This window comes from Phacochoerus africanus, chromosome 3 (genome assembly GCF_016906955.1).
Source record: "Phacochoerus africanus isolate WHEZ1 chromosome 3, ROS_Pafr_v1, whole genome shotgun sequence".
NCBI classification, from domain to species: Eukaryota; Metazoa; Chordata; class Mammalia; order Artiodactyla; family Suidae; genus Phacochoerus; species Phacochoerus africanus.
In genome coordinates, this window is record NC_062546.1 from 178,517,430 (window position 1) to 178,535,547 (window position 18,118).

Here is an 18,118-nt window from a genome sequence, read left to right on the forward strand (position 1 = left end):
ATAAAAATTACCAGACCCTTGTCTCCCCTCCCATCTTACTGCAACTGTTAGACAGTTCTTGAGCACCTTCTGAGAAACTTGGCCTACTCTGTTCCTGCCCCATATTTGGCCTGCTCCTCTCCCTGACCCTATAGGAAAGTACAGGTCCCCAACCAACAAGCAAAGGTACCATAAGACTATACACACCCGACCAATTAGCAAACATACTGTAAGACCACTCCTTACTCCTTTGTTCGGGCTAAAAAGAACAGACAAAGAATCACCCTCTGCAGGCTCTCCCTGATCATCGGAGTCAGCCTGCCACGCCAGCAACACTTCTTGTCTCAATAAACTTTCTCTTCACTTTGTTCTGAGTCTGGAAATTCTTTTCCAACCCAAGCACTGGCCGCAACAATCTTTGATCCCCCTGCCCAATTTCATGTTTAGTCCGTGCTGTTGCTGTCACCTGACAGGACACCTTCTTATGCTGGCATGCGAGGCCTAATAATCACTCAGCAACCATACTTCAAAAACAAGAGGCTGACCCTTTGTGGCTAAAACTTTTCAATTTGAACTCAAAAACTTTCTCTTTTGATTCACAGTTATTATCATAAAACAAAACAAATTAAAAAACCCTGTCAAATGTTTTGGCTGATGTTTCCTTACGAAGAGCTAAATATTCTTGACTTACAGTTAAGATGTTAAAATCATTCCAAGAAGCAATCATAGAACTGAAAAACTTACATTCCTGACTTACTCTGATTGGATATCCTAGAGTTCAGTTAATCACATGTCCAGCCTACAAAATTTATATATATCACAAATTTTGCATGCATGATTTATATAGCTGTATATTATTCTATTCCAGTCTATTATCTAATCAAAAGACAGACTTTATAATACTTTTGACCTGGGGAAGCTCTTGCATGAGGTAATAGAAGCCTTTATTCTCTTCTCCAAGTAGGGCACTCGCTGGCAACCGTACATCTTCAAAGAATAACTCTGCAGTATCCTAAGAGAGCATACAGTTGAGTACAGGATCATCTCATTTAAGGCTTCCAATAACCTGATGAGACTAATATTATTTCCATTAAAAACAAAATAAAACAAAACTGAAAACCAAGTTGGAGTGGTTAATGAACACAACTAGAAAGTGGTAAACCAGGGATTCAAACCCATTTCCCACTGATTCCAAAAGTGACTTTCCCACTGCAATACATTATCATTCTAGCTCTAATACTGTCCAGTTCTGTAGGTATTGAGGATTAAGGATTTCTAACGCCTATCAAATAAAACATGCTTTTCTTTTTGGTAATGAAAAAATTACCAAATAGTAGAAAAAATATTTTTTCTTATTTCATAATTTTTTCATCCATTTCAAAACTAGAGGGTCTATTAGCATGCAGTTAATGTTGCCACTTCTAAAGCAGATTTTCAAAACACTGATTCACTTCCATTGCTGACCACAGTTGCATAAACAATGAAATACCACTATCATTACTGAAAAGCATACTTTAAGAATCCAGCATAGGTAGGAAGGTACGATTGCGCTATATGTAATTCTATACAGGAAACGTAATGAGTAGACTCAATTTATTAATAAATAATAAATATGAATTATATTTACAAACGATTTATATTGTAAATTATATTATAAATACAAATTTATACTATGGCTTACCTGGGCTTTTAGTCCTATTTTATGTAGCTTTCGCCCCTTAACAAATCCTTTCATTCCATTTTCCACCAGAAAAAGGCTAATGCCATGGGCAGGAGAGCGAGCTTCACGATTTGTAACAGCCACTACAATCACAACATCACTTAGCCACCCATTAGTGATGAATACCTGCAAAACCCCAAGGATGCTGTGATGCTCCACAATAACTCAGGTCCATGTGTAAGTCATGATCGGGGGAAAGAATACTCAAGAAGACTAAATCAGACAAAATGTGCCTTATACCCCTCTCTGTACTCTATTTGAATTATCTGCAGTGTTAATTATTCATACATGAGATCATTAAAGAGTATGGGGAAAATTATTCTGTACTTCAAAGAATGAACCCTATACACTGTCTTTCCACTATTAATAAGTAACAATAATTAACAAATTATTGTTATTTTCCAGTGAAAACAAAATTGTCTATAAAGATGATAAACTATACTTTAAAAAGAAGCTTCAGATAAGAAAAAAGAATCTGGAGTTCCATTGAGGAACAAATCTGACTAGTATCCATGAGGACACAGTTCAACCAACCTCTGGCCTTACTCAGTGGGTTAAGGATCTGGTGCTGCTGTGAGCTGTGGTGTAGGTCACAGATGTGGCTCGGAATCCATGTTGCTGTGGCTGTAGCATAGGCTGGCGACTACAACTCCAATTCAACCTCTAGTCTGGGAACTTCCATATGCCACACAGGGAGCCCTAAAAATTGAAAGAAAAAGAAAAAAGAATCTGCTCTAAATGGCACTATACTATTAAAGTATTTGTACTTTCAAACTTATCAGTTTTTGAAAAGGCATAGGTTTCTGTTTCATGATGGTTGGCCTACTTCTTTCCAAATGGCGTAAATAAGGAAGACATTACTTAAGGAGGGATAAAAACCACAAACTAAATAAGCTTATCAGATAATACTTACTCAGGAAAAAATATGCACAAAGCAAGTATTAATTCTCTTTCTGTATCCTTCCAGGATCATCTCAACCACTTCCATGGTTGAGCAGACTGGGCCTGTTTAGAAAGCTGGAGTTATGGGAGAATGTGGTTCCCATTTCACTTTTGACCAAGTAACCTATCCTTCTGTCAAAATAAGCCCTTTGTGTACAGTTAATTGATTATATATCATAGTTAGCACTTAAATATACTTAAAAAAAAAAAAAACAGGTAGTGGAGTTACCTTGTGGCACAGTGGGTTAAGGAACCGGCATTGTAACTGCAGTGGCTCAGGTGAGTCCCTGGCCTGGGAACTTTCACATGCCATGGGCACAGACCAAAAAAAAAAGGCCCCCAAAACCACACCCCACAGGACACCAGAATACCAGTAACTCAAGATGATCTATAAAAAGAGAATTTCCTGGAGTTCCCATCATGGCTCAGTGGAAACAAATCTGACTAGTATCCATGAGGACACAGGTTCAAGCCCTGGTCTCACTCAGTGGGTCGAGGATCCAACATTGCGGTATAGGTCACAGACCACAGCTGTGAGTGTGGCTCAGATCTAGCGTTGCTGTGAGTGTGGCATAAGCCAGCAGCTGTAGCTCTGATTCCATCCCTAGCCTGGGAACTTCCGTATGCCATGGATGCAGTCCTAAAAAAAAAAAAAAAGAGAGAGAGAGAGAGAGAGAATTTCCTTGGGCAAAAGACACACTATATTCAACTTTCAAAAGTTTATCCAACTTTTAAAAGTTTCAGCCTATCAGAAAATGAGAAGTAGAGCACATTTTCCAAATTTAGTTGATACCACAGATACTGTTTTTCTGTATAATAACCATGAAACTAGATTATGGAATATTCTTTAGAACTGGGCAACTCAAAATGTGTTCATCAGATCGATGTCAGTCCTACAAACTGTTATTAATCCCAGATAATGTAAGCGTGGAAACTGAGTGTTCAGAAAAATATGTAGCAATTTAATAGTGCCAGAACATTAAAGTTCATGACTTTGCAAATGCAAAGATAATTAGTCTAAAATTAGTAAGTAACTTTTTTTTAATGTTGAAAGAAAACAAATTAAAAAATTAGTTCTTCACCAGGCCTAGAAACATTTTTGGAAAGATTTCCTTCTTGTAGACAATGGGCATTTTTTCTTCACTTAACACTCAGTCAACAACAAATATTTACTGAGTGTACACCAGAAGCAGTTACAGAAACCTCTGCCATCAGTGATATCAGACTCTAAGGATATATTAACTCCTGAGCCCATCTGTAACCTTAACTGGAAGTGTTTTGCACTTCTATCAGTGGATTGATGTGACTTTCTGAAGGACTAAAGGACTCAAATTCCATCAAAGGTATCTTTCTCTCCTAAGGTTTTTTCAAACTCTTCTTCATAATTTTTCTTTCTTTTTTTTTTTTTCTTTTTCTGGCTGCGCTCACAGCATATGAAATTTTCTAGACCAGGGATCTAAACCAGGCCACAGCAGTGATCCAAGCTGCTACAGTGACAGCACTGGATCCTTAACCCACTGGACCACAAAACTCTAAACTCGGAATGCCTGTCATGGCTCAGTGGTTAATGAACCCGATTAGTTAATCCATGAGGATGGGGGTTCAATTCCTGGCCTCGTTCAGTGGGTTAAGGATCCGGCATTGCCCTGAGCTGTGGTGTAGGTCACAGACATGGTTCAGATCTGGTGTTGCTGTGGCTGTGATGTAGGCCAGTGGCTATAGCTCTGATTCAACCCCTAGTCTGGGAACCTCCATGTGCTGTGGGTATGGCCCCTAGAAAAAAAAAAAAGAAAAAGAAAGAAAGAAAGAAAAAAAAACCCCTCCAAACTCTTTGCAATATTTATGAGAAGTCTTTTCCCTAATTTCTCATCAACATCCAGCTCATTAACTATTAAGTATTATTTGCCCCTCATTTGGACATCATGAGCCTCTCACCTTCCCCTTTTCTAGTTTGATAAGGGCTGGTTTGGAAGCTAAAATAACATTTTCCCTATTAGTGAGGGGACATGCAAAACAAAACACACAAGAGGAATAGATCTCAGATAATATAGATGTTGTACAAGTCTCACTGTCTCCAAAACCAAACAGCTCATTCCTGTGCCAACTCAAGTAAACTCACTTCCTGTGTGAGTTTTGAGATCTGACAGAATCAGTGATGAGTGGTCTCGAGGCTTTGTTACCCCTGGCCTGACGCGGGAGAGGAGGACTATGGAAGCCCTACTTTACACACCTTGCTTCCATTGAGAATCCAGTCACTTCCATCCTTCTTGGCATTTGTTCTTACTCCTTGCAAATCACTGTAATTGAAAAAGTGTAAGAAAAATCCATTATTTGGTAAAAAGTGAACTGAGCAAATGTTATGTAAGTATATATCTATCATAATTCAAACCATATACACAATTATAAAATCCACATTTAAATAATATTAGGGATGTTCAAGAGTTCCCATCATGGTGCAGTGAAAATGAATCTGACTAGAATCCATGAGGACGCAGGTTCGATCCCTGGCCTCGCTCAGGGGTTAAGGATCCCACGTTGCTATTGGCTGTGGTGTAGGCTGGTGGCTACAGGGCTGATTCTAGCCTGGGAACCTCCATATGTGATGGGTGCGGCCCTAAAAAGACAAAAGACAAGAAAAATAATAATAATAATATTAGGGATGTTCACACAAATACACAGAAAATCCATGTCTGATATATTCTAAACCATTTATACGAATGAATATTCAATTGATATTACATAGTCAGATTTTATAGTGCATGACAAGGCCCAGCTAGCATCCAAGACCCCCTAATTGGACTCAGATGACATTTCAAGGCCTATTATAAACCTCAGATTGTTTGTCCATGTACCTTCTTGCTTCTATTCACCTTGGTTCCTTCCTCTATCTGTACTGAGCAAAAGCTTAGCTATTTAAAAGACTATGTCTCTGAAGTTCCTTGGCAGCCTAGTAGGTTAAGGACTCATTGCTGTCACTGCAGTGGCTCTGGTCACCACTGTGGCACAGGTTTGATCCCTGGCCAAGGAACTTCCACCTGTTGTGGGTGTGGCCAAAAAATAATAAAAGAATATGTCTCAAATGTCACTTTTTCTAATAAGCCTACTCTACAGTAGAACAGGGTTTTTCCCTAAATATAAGCTAAACAAATATTTGTAATTTTACCTTCTGGAATGAACATTAAAAAAACACCTTCCAGGAGTTCCCTTGTGGCACAATGGGTTAAAGATCTAGCATTGTCACTGCTGTGGTATGGGTTCCATCCCTGGCCCAGGAACTTCCATGTGCCACAGATGTGGCCAAAAAAACAAAACAAAAAACAAAACAAACAAACCAACTTTATAGTATTTTTCCATGGAAACAGGTATATACATATAGCTACTTTTTTAAAATTGGAACCATACATACGATTCTGGTGTCTTAATAATATCTAATGCTTTTCTGTAAGAAAATTCTTATCAGTGGCATAAAATTTCAATGTATGAATTTGTTATATATATATACATATATTTTGTCTTTTTAGGGCCACACTTGCGGCATATGGAAGTTCCCAGGCCAGTGGTTGAATTGGAGCTGAGGCTGCCAGCCTACACCACAGCTACAGCAATTCTGGATCCTTGAACTGCTGAGCAAGGCCAAGGATCAAACCCGTATCCTCATGGACACTAGTTGGATTTGTTTCCACTGCACCACAATGGGAACTCCCACCATGATTTTTTTTTTAACAGTCTCCTATTGTTGAAGACTTAGGTAGCTTCCACTTCCAATTTTCCTAGGTATCTTACAATGAACAGCATCTTATAGAAGTAAATCCACATCACTTATTGCTGTAAATTTTTTGATTCTTTTTGTATATGGACTTTATATTATATAGCCCGTGGCATTTTATCACTCTCAGTATCAGGCTGAATAATGACCCCTAAAGATAGGTTCTGGAGTTCCCGATGTGATACAACTGGATAGGCGGCATCTCGGGGCGCTGGGACCCAGGTTCCATCCTCGGCCCAGCACAGTGGGTTAAGGATCCAGCACTGCCACTTCTTCAGCTTAGGCTGCAACTGTGGCTCAGATCAGATCCCTAGTCCAGGAACTCTGTCACTAGGTAGTCAAAAAAGAATTAAAAAAAGATGGCAGGTCTTAACCTCTGGAAGCTGTAAATGTTAGCTTATATGGAAAAAGGGTCTTGCAGTTGTGATTAATTTAGGACAATTTAGGATCCTGAGATGGGAAGATTATTCTGGATTATCTGGATGTAATTATAAATGTCCTTAGGAGAGACAGGCAGAAGGAGATCATATAGATAGAAAGAGAGAGACTACATCATGGAGTGATGAGGCCACCAGGCAAGGAAAATCAGTAGCCCCCACAGATGGAAGAATCAAGGAATGGCTTTTCCCGTAGAACTTCTGGAGGGAGTGCAGCCCTGTTTGCACCTTGACTGGGGGCCAATGATACTAATTTTGGACTTCTGGACTTTAGAGGAGAAATTTCTGTTGTTTTAACCACCAAGTTTGTGTAATTTTTTAATAAAGCACAGAGAATTTCCAAAAACACAAATCAAGCAAGACTTTGTCTGTAGGTGTAAGCTGAGGATAAATCAGTATCTCTCACTGAGGAGTTCCTGTCATGGCTCAGCAGTTAATGAACCTGACCAGTATTCATGAGGATGCAGGTTTGATCCCTGGCCTTGCTCAATGGATTAAGCTGGCGTTGCCCTGAGCTGTGGTGTAGGTCACAGATGCAGCTCAGATCCTGCGCTGCTGTGCCTGTGGCCGGTGGCTACAGCTCAGATTCAATCCCTAGCCTGGGAACTTCCATATGTCATGGGTGAAGCCCTAAAATGACCAAAAAAAAGAGAAAAATGTCTGTTCACTGATTCTTTTGCCTCTAAATGAGGCTGACATGCATTGGGTTGGAACTAAAATGCACTGATTATAAGCAAATTCAATGCAACCAGAACACTGGGCAGTCAGTCAGTTATCTCAGAGAATAATCGGCCCAAGGCACATGGAGGTTCCCAAGCTAGGGGTCTAATTAGAGCTACAGCTGCCGGCCTATGCCACAGCCACAGAAACGCCAGATCCATCTGCAACCTACACCACAGCTCACAGCAACGTTGGATCCTTAACCCAATGAGCGAGGCCAGGGATCAAACCCACAACCTCATGGTTCCTAGTCAGATTCGTTTCCACTGCGCCATGATGGGAACTCTGAGAATAATCTTAAAAGAAAATGAACCAGATTAAATTGCTACTTATTGGTTGGGGAGGGGGGGATAAGTTGTGAAAGTTCCCAAGCCAGGGATTGAACCCAGGCCAAAGCAGCAACTCTAGCCACTGAAGTGACAACTCTGGATCCTTAACCCATTGTGCCAAAAGGGAAACCCTAGATCCGTACTTCTTTTAGGTCACATATTTAGACAAAAGAATTAAACAAAACCTTTTTAATTTTGGCAAAATTATCTGTATCAGCCTTTAATTACAGATTTATATCTGGGAAAGATAGTATGTTAAGTAAATTGCCAAGTGACACTATGGTACATTAAGACATTTAAAAATAAATAGCACTGATAAAAAAAAAAAAATTAGGGCTTGATCCTGCAGAAACAATTCCTGAATTTTCAATTACTGCTTCTGTCACATCTTCCTTTTTTTTTTTTTTAAGGGCCGCACTCATGGCACATGGAGGTTCCCAGGCGAGGGGTCCAATCAGAGCTACAGCTGCTGGCCTACGTCACAGCCACAACACTGGATCCTTAACGCACTGAGCAAGGCCAGGGATTGAACCCATAACCTCAAGGTTCCTAGTCGGATTCATTTCCACTGCACCACGACGGGAACTCCCTGTCACATCTTTAAGTTCTTTAAGTTCTTTAAGACACTGCACTGTCTGTTTCCCGCTGGTATCGAAGTCATTGCTCTCCTCCATATAAGCCATTTCCCAGATCGTGCTGGCTTGTCAAACTACTGCCCCCGCTCGACACTTTCTTCACCACACAACTCTGAAAAAAAATTAGTTTGTATTCCCTGCCTGTTTTCTCAAGACTCATCTCCCTCCCTTCCAAAGTGACTTCTGCCTCTCCTCGCTCCTGAAATCACAATCCAAAGGCCACGGTTGGCCGCCATGACTTTTTCTCAATTCTCCACTTTTCTGTGGCCTTGATATTACTAACTCCTCACTCCCATCCTATCGCCTTTTCAAACTCACTTCCTCTCAAGCTCGTGACAGCGCACTTGCCTAGACTTCTTGCAAACTCAATCTTCTGCCCCTGTTACAACATCTTTGGTACAGTTCCAAATGAAACACACACACACGTTTCCTCTTTGGTCTCCTTTTCATATTTTCACTTTCCTCCTTCAGCGTCAGGTCCCACCTCATTGAAGGTCTTGCAAACATCCGACTTTCAGATCTCAGCTGAAATATAACCACATTTATAGCTCTTCCCTAACACTCATATATAAATTCATTTTTCCTTCCCCACCAAACACACATGCACCACGAGTCTCAAGCACAGCTCCCTGTTTCTTTCATAGTACTTATTATAATTTATAATTACAAAAATATATATAATTTGGTTGCACCCATGGCATGTAGAATTTCCCAGAGACTGAACCTGCGCCACAGCAGCGACCCAAGCCACTGCAGAGACAAAGCGGGATCTTTAACCACTGCACCACAGGGGAACTGCACAAATATATTTCTTTATGTGTTTCTTTGTCGTTCTCTTCAATAAGCACAGAGACCACATCTGGTTTGGTCACCACCATATACCTGGCACATGGAAAGTACTTATTAAGTAAACATCAAATAACATCTTATTCATTTCCACTGCTTTAATTTGTTCTTATCTATGAATGGCCTCTGTCTAGACTTCCAAATCCATTTTCTAAATACCCTGCTAAACACTTCCATGTGAAATGACACACCACATCTAAATTCCATCATACCCCAAAGTCAACACATATCCTAAAATGCACATATTTTATTTGCATTGCACTAAGTATCTCAAACACAACATGGAGTACAGTCTACTGTGTTGTTATTAGCATATAATAAAGCCTTATTTTCCTACTGGAATTTGAAGTTACTTGATGTTGTGAGCTTTGTGTCAAGCAGACACTGAGAAAATATTCACTGTTGGAGTTCCTGCTGTCGTGGCACAGTGGAAATGAATCCGACTAGGAACCATAAGATTGCAGGTTTGATTCCTGGCTTCCTTCACTGGGTTAAGGATCCGGCATTGCCGTGAGCTGTGGTGGTGTAGGTTGCAGCCAGGGCTCAGATCTGGCATCGAGGTGGCTGTGGTGTAGGCCAGCAGCTATAACTCTGATTTTACCCCTAGCCTGAGAACCTACATATGCCGTGGGTGTGGCCCTCAGAAGCAAAAAAAAAAAAAAAAAAGAAAGAAAGAAAGAAAGAAAGAAAGAAAGAAAGAAAGAAAGAAAGAAAGAAAGAAAGAAAGAAAAGAAAATATTCCCTGCCAAGGAACTGTTTCCAAGATTCAACACCAACCAAAATGCTGATTTACCTTCCAGCTCCAGGCTCTGTCATTGCTATGGCACCAATACATTTCCCTGCAGTCATCTGGGGTATGAAGTGTTTAATCTGTTCTTCTGAGCCATACTTTGCAATATAGGGCATGACAATATCTGAATGAAGACTGAAACCCGGGCCTGTACAATTCGAATATGCTCTTAAGAAAGGGAAAAAAAAAATAATGTAAAGCACAAAACAGTTACTTTGCTCTCTATTTAGTTTCTTTGACTCTCAGATAGAAAATAACAACAAAGTACTATAGGTCGTATCACCTTGTGTGGTAATAGCTTGTCTCCCCACAAACCTATGAAGATCCTGGAAGGTTTTCTCTTTGTTTTCACTAGTCTTTTAATTTCTAGCGCTAACATAATAACAGGGCTCTCACTGAGATCAATGAATACTTATTTAATGAATTAAAAGATAAAATATTTTTTTAAATTTACCATCTACAATTGTATTACCCTAACACGGTACTTTCATTTTGGCAAATAACCTTTGCCACATGGATATGTGTAGTGTAATACAGCTGCAGGTGCAGTCATGGTTTAAATTTCGTACTTACAAAAGCTGTCACAATAATAATCCTAAGTAGCTACAAAATATCACAAACTGCTTATGTACTACAATTTATTTATTCTTTGCCCACTATTAGACATTTAGATGGCATACAAGTTTAGAGGATTACGATCTGACATGGCTATGACGTTTGTATATAGCTTTTATTTTTTCTATTAAATTATTTCCTTAAGGTAAAATTCTCCAATATGGTGTCCCAGATTCAAGAGCAGAATATTTTCATTTTTAATGTATCCATGCTTTTAGTCTCCAAAGCATTTATAGTTCTAATTTATAATGCCATCGATGTCAGCACTGAGTATTACGAATTTTCATTTTCACTAGCTTTTGTAGATTCGCAAAATGATACCTCTAGGTTAGTTTAATTTGCATCTGATTAGTAGTAAGGATGAAACTTTTTCATCTACTTACATTTCTTTTTTGATGAATTGTTGGTTCAAATATTTGTCCATTTATGAACTGAAATCCTTACTGAATATGTTCTTAGTCTATGCAACAACCACAAGGGTCAATTAGAAATGAAGCACCTATTTTACAACAGCTTAAAGGGGGATTTTCAATCTTACAAGATTAGAAAGCACTTTTAAATCATCATCACAGAAAGGCAAGCTAACAAGACTGAACTTCAAGTGTTTTCATACTTACTGCTCCTCCCAAACAACAGCTGCCGAGTACAAGTCCCCCCCAATGCCACCATGACGCTCCGCAATATTGATACCAAGCAGTCCTTGTTTTCCAGCTTTTTCCCAAAGCTCCCTACTCACTTCTCCAGCTTTCTCCCATCTGCAAATAACAAACATTTTAAACTCAGAAAAACATTTTTCATATTATTTACATGACCACAATTTGAATTTATGAATAATTTTGTGCAGGAATGCTCCCTTAATTTAAGGTAATTAAGAATGGGGAGCTCTCACACCATGAGACTGAAGAAGAATGACTTTTCCTTCCTGGCAAGGACCCAGCCATCCAAAAACCCTGGGCTCTGTTTACTCTAGCCCCCTCAACTTACTCTCTGTCTGTAAGTGTCTTCTTCCCTAGCTGTGCACAGACTTGCACAGTTCACCCAGGCTGCAGACCTGAACTGTGATACTCCGCTGACTAGAATAAACCCATTTTTTGCTGAAGAAATAAATGGCAGTCAATTCGTTTTAGGTCAACATATTATTTAATTATATATTTTAAAATTCATTTAAAAAGCTTTGAACTAGGTTCAGAATCCCGAAACCTTACAGTATGATACTGAGGAGTGGTAAAATGTTAATAAAGCACTGGACACAGTATTTTTTCTATAGAACAACACATAGCATTCTAGGAAATGGTCCGTCTTGTACTTCTTATGTGCATACTTGAAAAGAAAATGTGCCACTTACTCTGCGTGATGAGGAATCACTTCTTCCTGAAAAAACTTCCTTACACTTTCCCGGAAAATATCATGCTCTGCAGAGAAGATTCTTCTAATCCCTACATCTGTTAATTTTTTAGCAGAAGGACTTTCTAGACGTTCCTCCCCTCCAGAATGAGAACATCTTAAAAATATACAGACATTAAGAAAAAAGTATATTACTCTTCATATCCAAATTAATGTCACTGAACAAGATGGAATTTTTTTTTTTCCGCTTTTTTGGGCTGTACCTGCAGCATATGTAAATTCACAGACTAGGGGTTGAATTGGAGCTATAGCTGCCAGCCTACAGCACAGGCACAGCAACACCCGATCGGACCTATGACCTATATGACAGCTCATGGCAACGGCAAATCCTTAACCCAACGAAGCCAGGGATCTAACCCATATCTTCACAAATACTAGTCAGCTGAGCCACAACAGGAACTTCCAACATGGAAAATCAGTGCTATTGAATAACATGGAAAAATTCTGATTTTTTTTTCCCCCTCAGAGACAGTTTAGAGGCAGGCAGAAAGAAACTGGTTCGAATTTGAGCATTAGATCCCACTTTAGGATTGATCTCACCTGGATGAGATTAAGAAGTAGTTTACCCTTATTCAACACACTCCTGACTTCCAAATCCTTGGAGAGGACACCATGCCTAGAACTAACCACATGTTTGAGCTGAGGTAAAATAGTATTGTCAGGTGATGCTGATTAAATAATGTAAAATTCAGGAGTTCCTGTCGTGGCGCATTGGTTAACGAATCCGACTAGGAACCATGAGGTTGCGGGTTCGGTCCCCGCCCTTGCTCAGTGGGTTAATGATCCGGCGTTGCCGTGAGCTGTGGCGTAGGTTGCAGACGCGGCTCGGATCCCGCGTTGCTGTGGCTCTGGCGTAGGCCGGTGGCTACAGCTCCGATTCAACCCGTAGCCTGGGAACCTCCATATGCCGCTGGAGCGGCCCAAGAAATAGCAACAACAACAACAACAAAAAAGACAAAAGACAAAAATAAAAAAAAATGTAAAATTCAAATAGGACCACAGAAATACTGATGTTCTGATGTAATGTGCACAATTTAAAATAATGTAACCCCTCCATTAATATTTTATCCAGAATTATACGGGCAGGTGTATGAAGATACAAACTGTGTTGATTTTATTGCCACATTACGACCTAGCTTAAATCAACATCAAAATCACCATCAAAATGCTCTGTAAGGATGACTCTGCCATTATTCAAGATCCTCAGAAACCGACCTTTCCTGTCCCTGTCCCTCATACTAAGCTTAAAAAGAGACTGCTCTGTAGTTCTTTTTTTTAAATGGTCTTCATATTTTCTCTCTCCAGGGTAATCCTGAAAAAATTTTGAAAATCTGTGTACCACTCCGGACATTTTTAAGCTCACATCTAAAAAACCTTTTAACCATATATTCTAATATTGCCAAAGGATGTTTTGTTTCCCATGAAATTCTGTTTTGGGTTTCTCTCTTTCTTAGACCCTGACCCTATCCTACCCTATCCTTCCCTTCTCTTTCCCTTTCACTTCTTAGTCCAGAAAAGACCCAGTCTTATTGGCAATTAGGTTGTTTCAATCCCTCACCCCGAAAATGGATTATTTTGTTCAGTTTACACAACTTTGCTTAATGCAATGAAGTGACTCTCACCCTCTTAACCCCCAACGCAATTCATGTGTTGAAGCTCAAACTCTCAGTGGGATGGTATGTGGAGACCGAGCTTTGAGGTGGTTAAGGATCTGGCATTGTCATTTCTGTGGCTCAGGGAGCAATTGTGGCACCGGTTTGGCTTCTGGCCTGGAAACTTCTGCATGCCGAAGGTGGGAACAAAAAACACAGGGAAACATTTTTTTTTTTTTTTTGAAGTGTTCAAGAGAGAGTACAGCATAACGAAGAAAATCAAAACAAGTGAACGTAAGTTTATTGGAACATCCATTTTCCAAAGACCAAGGAACCTGTACTAAATAAATAGGCCCTTTTTCTCCCAATAAAAACCAAGAAACCTGTACTGACTTTATAAATTAGCCATTGTCTTCCTAAAGCATTAAACTGCTACTGATCTAACAGGTTAGGCTCTATTATTATTATTTTAAGCCTACTTACATTATAAAAGGGCTATTGACTCCACCAGCACCTTTAGGCAACACGTGGGAGCTGGTTATATATACACAATCTCAGGCCTCCTTCCAGGTCTATTGAATCCATCTGTGCCTCTAATGCTTGAAGGACACAGGTGTTAGGGACCTGTTGAACCTCAGCACAATCAAAACTCCTTGTATAACCTACAGTCCCCCATACATATATAATATATAGCCCTCTGTATTTGTGAGTTCCCCAGAGCACAGTTATGCATCCTTGGATTCAACCCACTGTGAACTGTGTAGTACTGCAGAATTTACTACTGAAAAAAATTTATGTAAGTGGACCCACAGAATTCAAATATGTGCTGTTCAAGGGTCAACTGTATTTTAGTAACAGTCCTAAGTGATTCATATGTACATTAAAGTTTAAGAAGTCTGTTAAAATAAAACTGTACTCCCTGACCCATTCAGAGGGTCCCTCAGGTCCTTTTGCCAATATTCTTCCTATATTTAAACTACTTGTCACAACAGACAATGCAGAAGCAGATCTTAGAATCGGGCTGTTGCCTATTAAGCCAGACATTAAGGGATCTACAAAAGTGTAAAACAATGTCACTCTTCTTACTTTTTGGGGAAAAGTTATTTTTCCATAAAAACGTTATTTAACATATAATGAGTTATTTTACATGAACTAAATGTATGTAAAATTTCCAAGTGTTGTAGGTATCTATAATACTGATATCATCCACAGATAAAACCCACATAAATAAAAGATCTTTGAGGACCTCTAATTTTAAGAGCACAAAATATTCCTGATACCCAAAAGTCTCACCTTCACCGTCTTATGAAGTTCTGGGACTGAGCTTAGAAAAGTATGTGTATCCCAACGTCCTCACTCCTCAGTGATGCCTTCCCAGCCTTCCTCCACAACAGGAGGAATTTTGTTTCCAAAGCATCTTAGAGTGCTGCAATGAACTAATCGAACCTTCCTGTCACTCTCATTATATAGAGAATCCCCAGTGCTTCCATTTGTTTATCCAATGACAGGATTTTAGGTGTTATACAGTAGGGGAAGATTTTGATTTTATAAACATTACCATAATATCACCGACCCACTTAGGAACCCTATTACTTCCTCCGCATTTAATTAATTAAAAGATCTGTCAGATCTCCAGTTAATTCCCTTATCTGATGGAGCCGTCATCAGGTCTTTGCTGCTGTTCAGGAGTGTCTTCTTCAGGACATTTCTCTAGGACACTTCTCCAGGCGTCCCCGCAAAGGGTGGAGGCTGCGGGAGTCCCACTCCCAAGTTCACTATGGGGCGGTGCCTTCTGCCACAGTTCCAACTGGACCAAAGGTCATGGTGCCCAAGAGGTGACTCCCCAACATCGCCTCTCAGAAACTCTTCAAAATACAGACTCTGGAGTTCCCGTCGTGGCGCAGTGGTTAACGAATCCGACTAGGAACCATGAGGTTGCGGGTTCGGTCCCTGCCCTTGGTCAGTGGGTTAACGATCCCGCGTTGCCGTGAGCTGTGGTGTAGGCTGCAGACGCGGCTCGGATCCCGCGTTGCTGTGGCTCTGGCGTAGGCCAGTGGCTACAGCTCCGATTAGACCCCTAGCCTGGGAACCTCCATGTGCCGCGGGAGCGGCCCAAGAAATAGCAAAAAAAAAAAAAAAAAAAAAAAAAAAAAAACAGACTCCCGGTGTCCTCCGTAGACTTTGAAACCAAACAGGCCGAACCCAGGCCAGAAAAGGTTGGCAATCCCCCCGCCCCCACACCCTTTAGATTCCCCAGGCGGTGAGGCTGCAGAGGCAGAGCTCCACTCTCGCTGCAGGCGGTATGATCACTGTTCCGGAAGCCTCCCGGCAAAGCCCAGCTGCTTCTCCTACCCTCCTACGCCCCAAGGCTCAGTTCAAGCTCTGGTCGAGGCCGCTAGCCACTGGTTTCGAGCCCCAGGAATGGAGTGTGCGTGTCGCCCCGCGGCCCTGCAGCCTCCCTGCTGCACAGATAGAGCAGGGCGGGCACTAACCTCGAGGCCGTCGGTAGGCGCGGAGCACAGCGGCCGCCCCACAAGCGCAGAGACCCACGGAGGAGTCGTGTGGCCATGGCTGCGACAGCGAAAGGCAACTTGGGCGATGGCGCGTCTTCTCGGTGACTCCCTGAGTGCGGGGCGAGGCGCTGGGACAGCGGGATGTCCCTGGGGCCTTCCTCCTTGCAGTCGCACCCCAAAAAAACCTCGCACAGCCGCCCAAGTAAACGAGGCCGGCGTACCCTTCTAGACCGGAGCGCCTTGGGCAGCGATCCTCAGCTACCCTGCGCGAGACTGCGGAAGGTTTTTTGTGACACGCCCCTCTGCAGAAACTTACCAATGAAAAGATTCTAAAGTGAAACTGTTAAGTTCCCTGCAGTGTTCTGTTTTATCTAAGCAGTTGTTTTCTTTGGCTTCCAGAACAACTTTGAGAAACTCTGTAAGCCATGGAGGCTCAAAAATGGACCCACAAAGTCATACATAAAGTTTGTTTGTTTGTTTTTAACATTGGAAATTAGCTTACTTAACATATAAGACTATGCAAGCAGTGTTTTCTTTTCTTTCTTAACTATTTTATTTCTTTGCAGTGGCTGACGTGGGAATCTCAGCTCCCAGATCAGGTTGGGATGTCGATGCAGAAGCCTCCTCATGTAACACGTGTTAGCTGCTTGGTTTTTTTTTTCTTTTTCTTTTTAGGGCTGCACTCCTGACATATGGAGGATCCCAGGCTAGGGGTCGAATTGGAGCGGTAGCTGCGGGCCTACAACACAGCAATGTTGGATCCAAGCTGCATTTGTGACCTACACCACAGCTCACGGCAATGCCGGGTCCTTAACCCGCTGAGCAAGGCCAGGTGTCCTCATGGATACTAGTGAGGTTCGTTAACCACTGAGCCATGACAGGGAGCCATGGCAGGGGCTGTGTTAGCTGTTTTTATTCTCCTCCACCCACGTACTCACAATCCTTTTCAGGTTATGGTGTTTTTAAAATGACATTTATAATCAATTAACGGAAAATTAATTTTTTCCCCTAATTCAAGGGCTCTAATAATGGTATTTCAAATGAAGATCTGAAAAGATCAGGTAAATTCATTTAGCTGTCACTATGAATGAATGTCCTGGTGCTGAAGCAGAACTATCTGGAGGAACTACTTGGGGCAAGCAGGCCTTTGCTTTGCCTCAGATCAAATTGTGTGGGTGACTATGTTTCTAATCTCCAAGGAGCACAAGGGGTACCTGTGTAGATAACAGAGGCAAGGTTTCTTTACTTGAAGACTTTAAGAATTACTACCAAAAGGTTAGTAGATACCATCTATTGCATTTGGAGTGAATAAGCAATGAGATCCTGGATAATGTGAGAAAAAGAATGTATATATATGTATGACTGGGTCACTTTGCTGTACAGCAGAAATTGACAGAACATTGTTTGTTAATCAGCTATAATATAAAAACAACTTCAAAAAAAAGACAAAAAAAAAAGAATTATTGCCAATATCCTCGGAAAGTAGAATAACATAAGAAACCCCACCACTCTAATTCTAGAGGACGTGATCAGTGGTTTATACAGAGATGGGTCTCATTATAATTTCCGTATACTTAAAGAGACAGGAAGACATTATCTATGTGCTTAATGATGCACTGTGCTGCTTTTCATACACCCACTAATGATAGATAAGCTTTTTTTCAAATATGAAAATACTGAATAATTGGTTTGGAGTCTTGTCATACCTCTTTGAATGATAAAGTTCTCCTTGTCATATCCCCTGTTTCTTATTTGTAGGAAATAGGCTTCATTCAACCTCCTTGACCTTCCCTGAGTTCCAAAGGGCAGATTCAAACAGTGAGGGAATGT

At 40.8% G+C, this 18,118-nt stretch overlaps 1 protein-coding gene across 1 annotated transcript in view; it reads right to left on the reverse strand.

The window, feature by feature from the left end:
- The window catches only part of ACADL (acyl-CoA dehydrogenase long chain), a 34,622-nt gene extending 18,046 nt beyond the window's left edge, over positions 1-16,576 (reverse strand). Inside the window, exons 1-7 of the mRNA XM_047773394.1 lie at positions 16,268-16,576; positions 12,125-12,280; positions 11,397-11,534; positions 10,168-10,332; positions 4,872-4,938; positions 1,661-1,825; positions 890-991 (exon numbers count right to left, since the gene is read on the reverse strand). Of these exons, the coding sequence (XP_047629350.1) occupies positions 890-991; positions 1,661-1,825; positions 4,872-4,938; positions 10,168-10,332; positions 11,397-11,534; positions 12,125-12,280; positions 16,268-16,344 (870 nt within the window). The 5' untranslated portion in view covers positions 16,345-16,576. The remainder of the gene's footprint in view (positions 1-889; positions 992-1,660; positions 1,826-4,871; positions 4,939-10,167; positions 10,333-11,396; positions 11,535-12,124; positions 12,281-16,267) is intronic.
- Between the last annotated feature and the right edge of the window lie 1,542 nt (positions 16,577-18,118).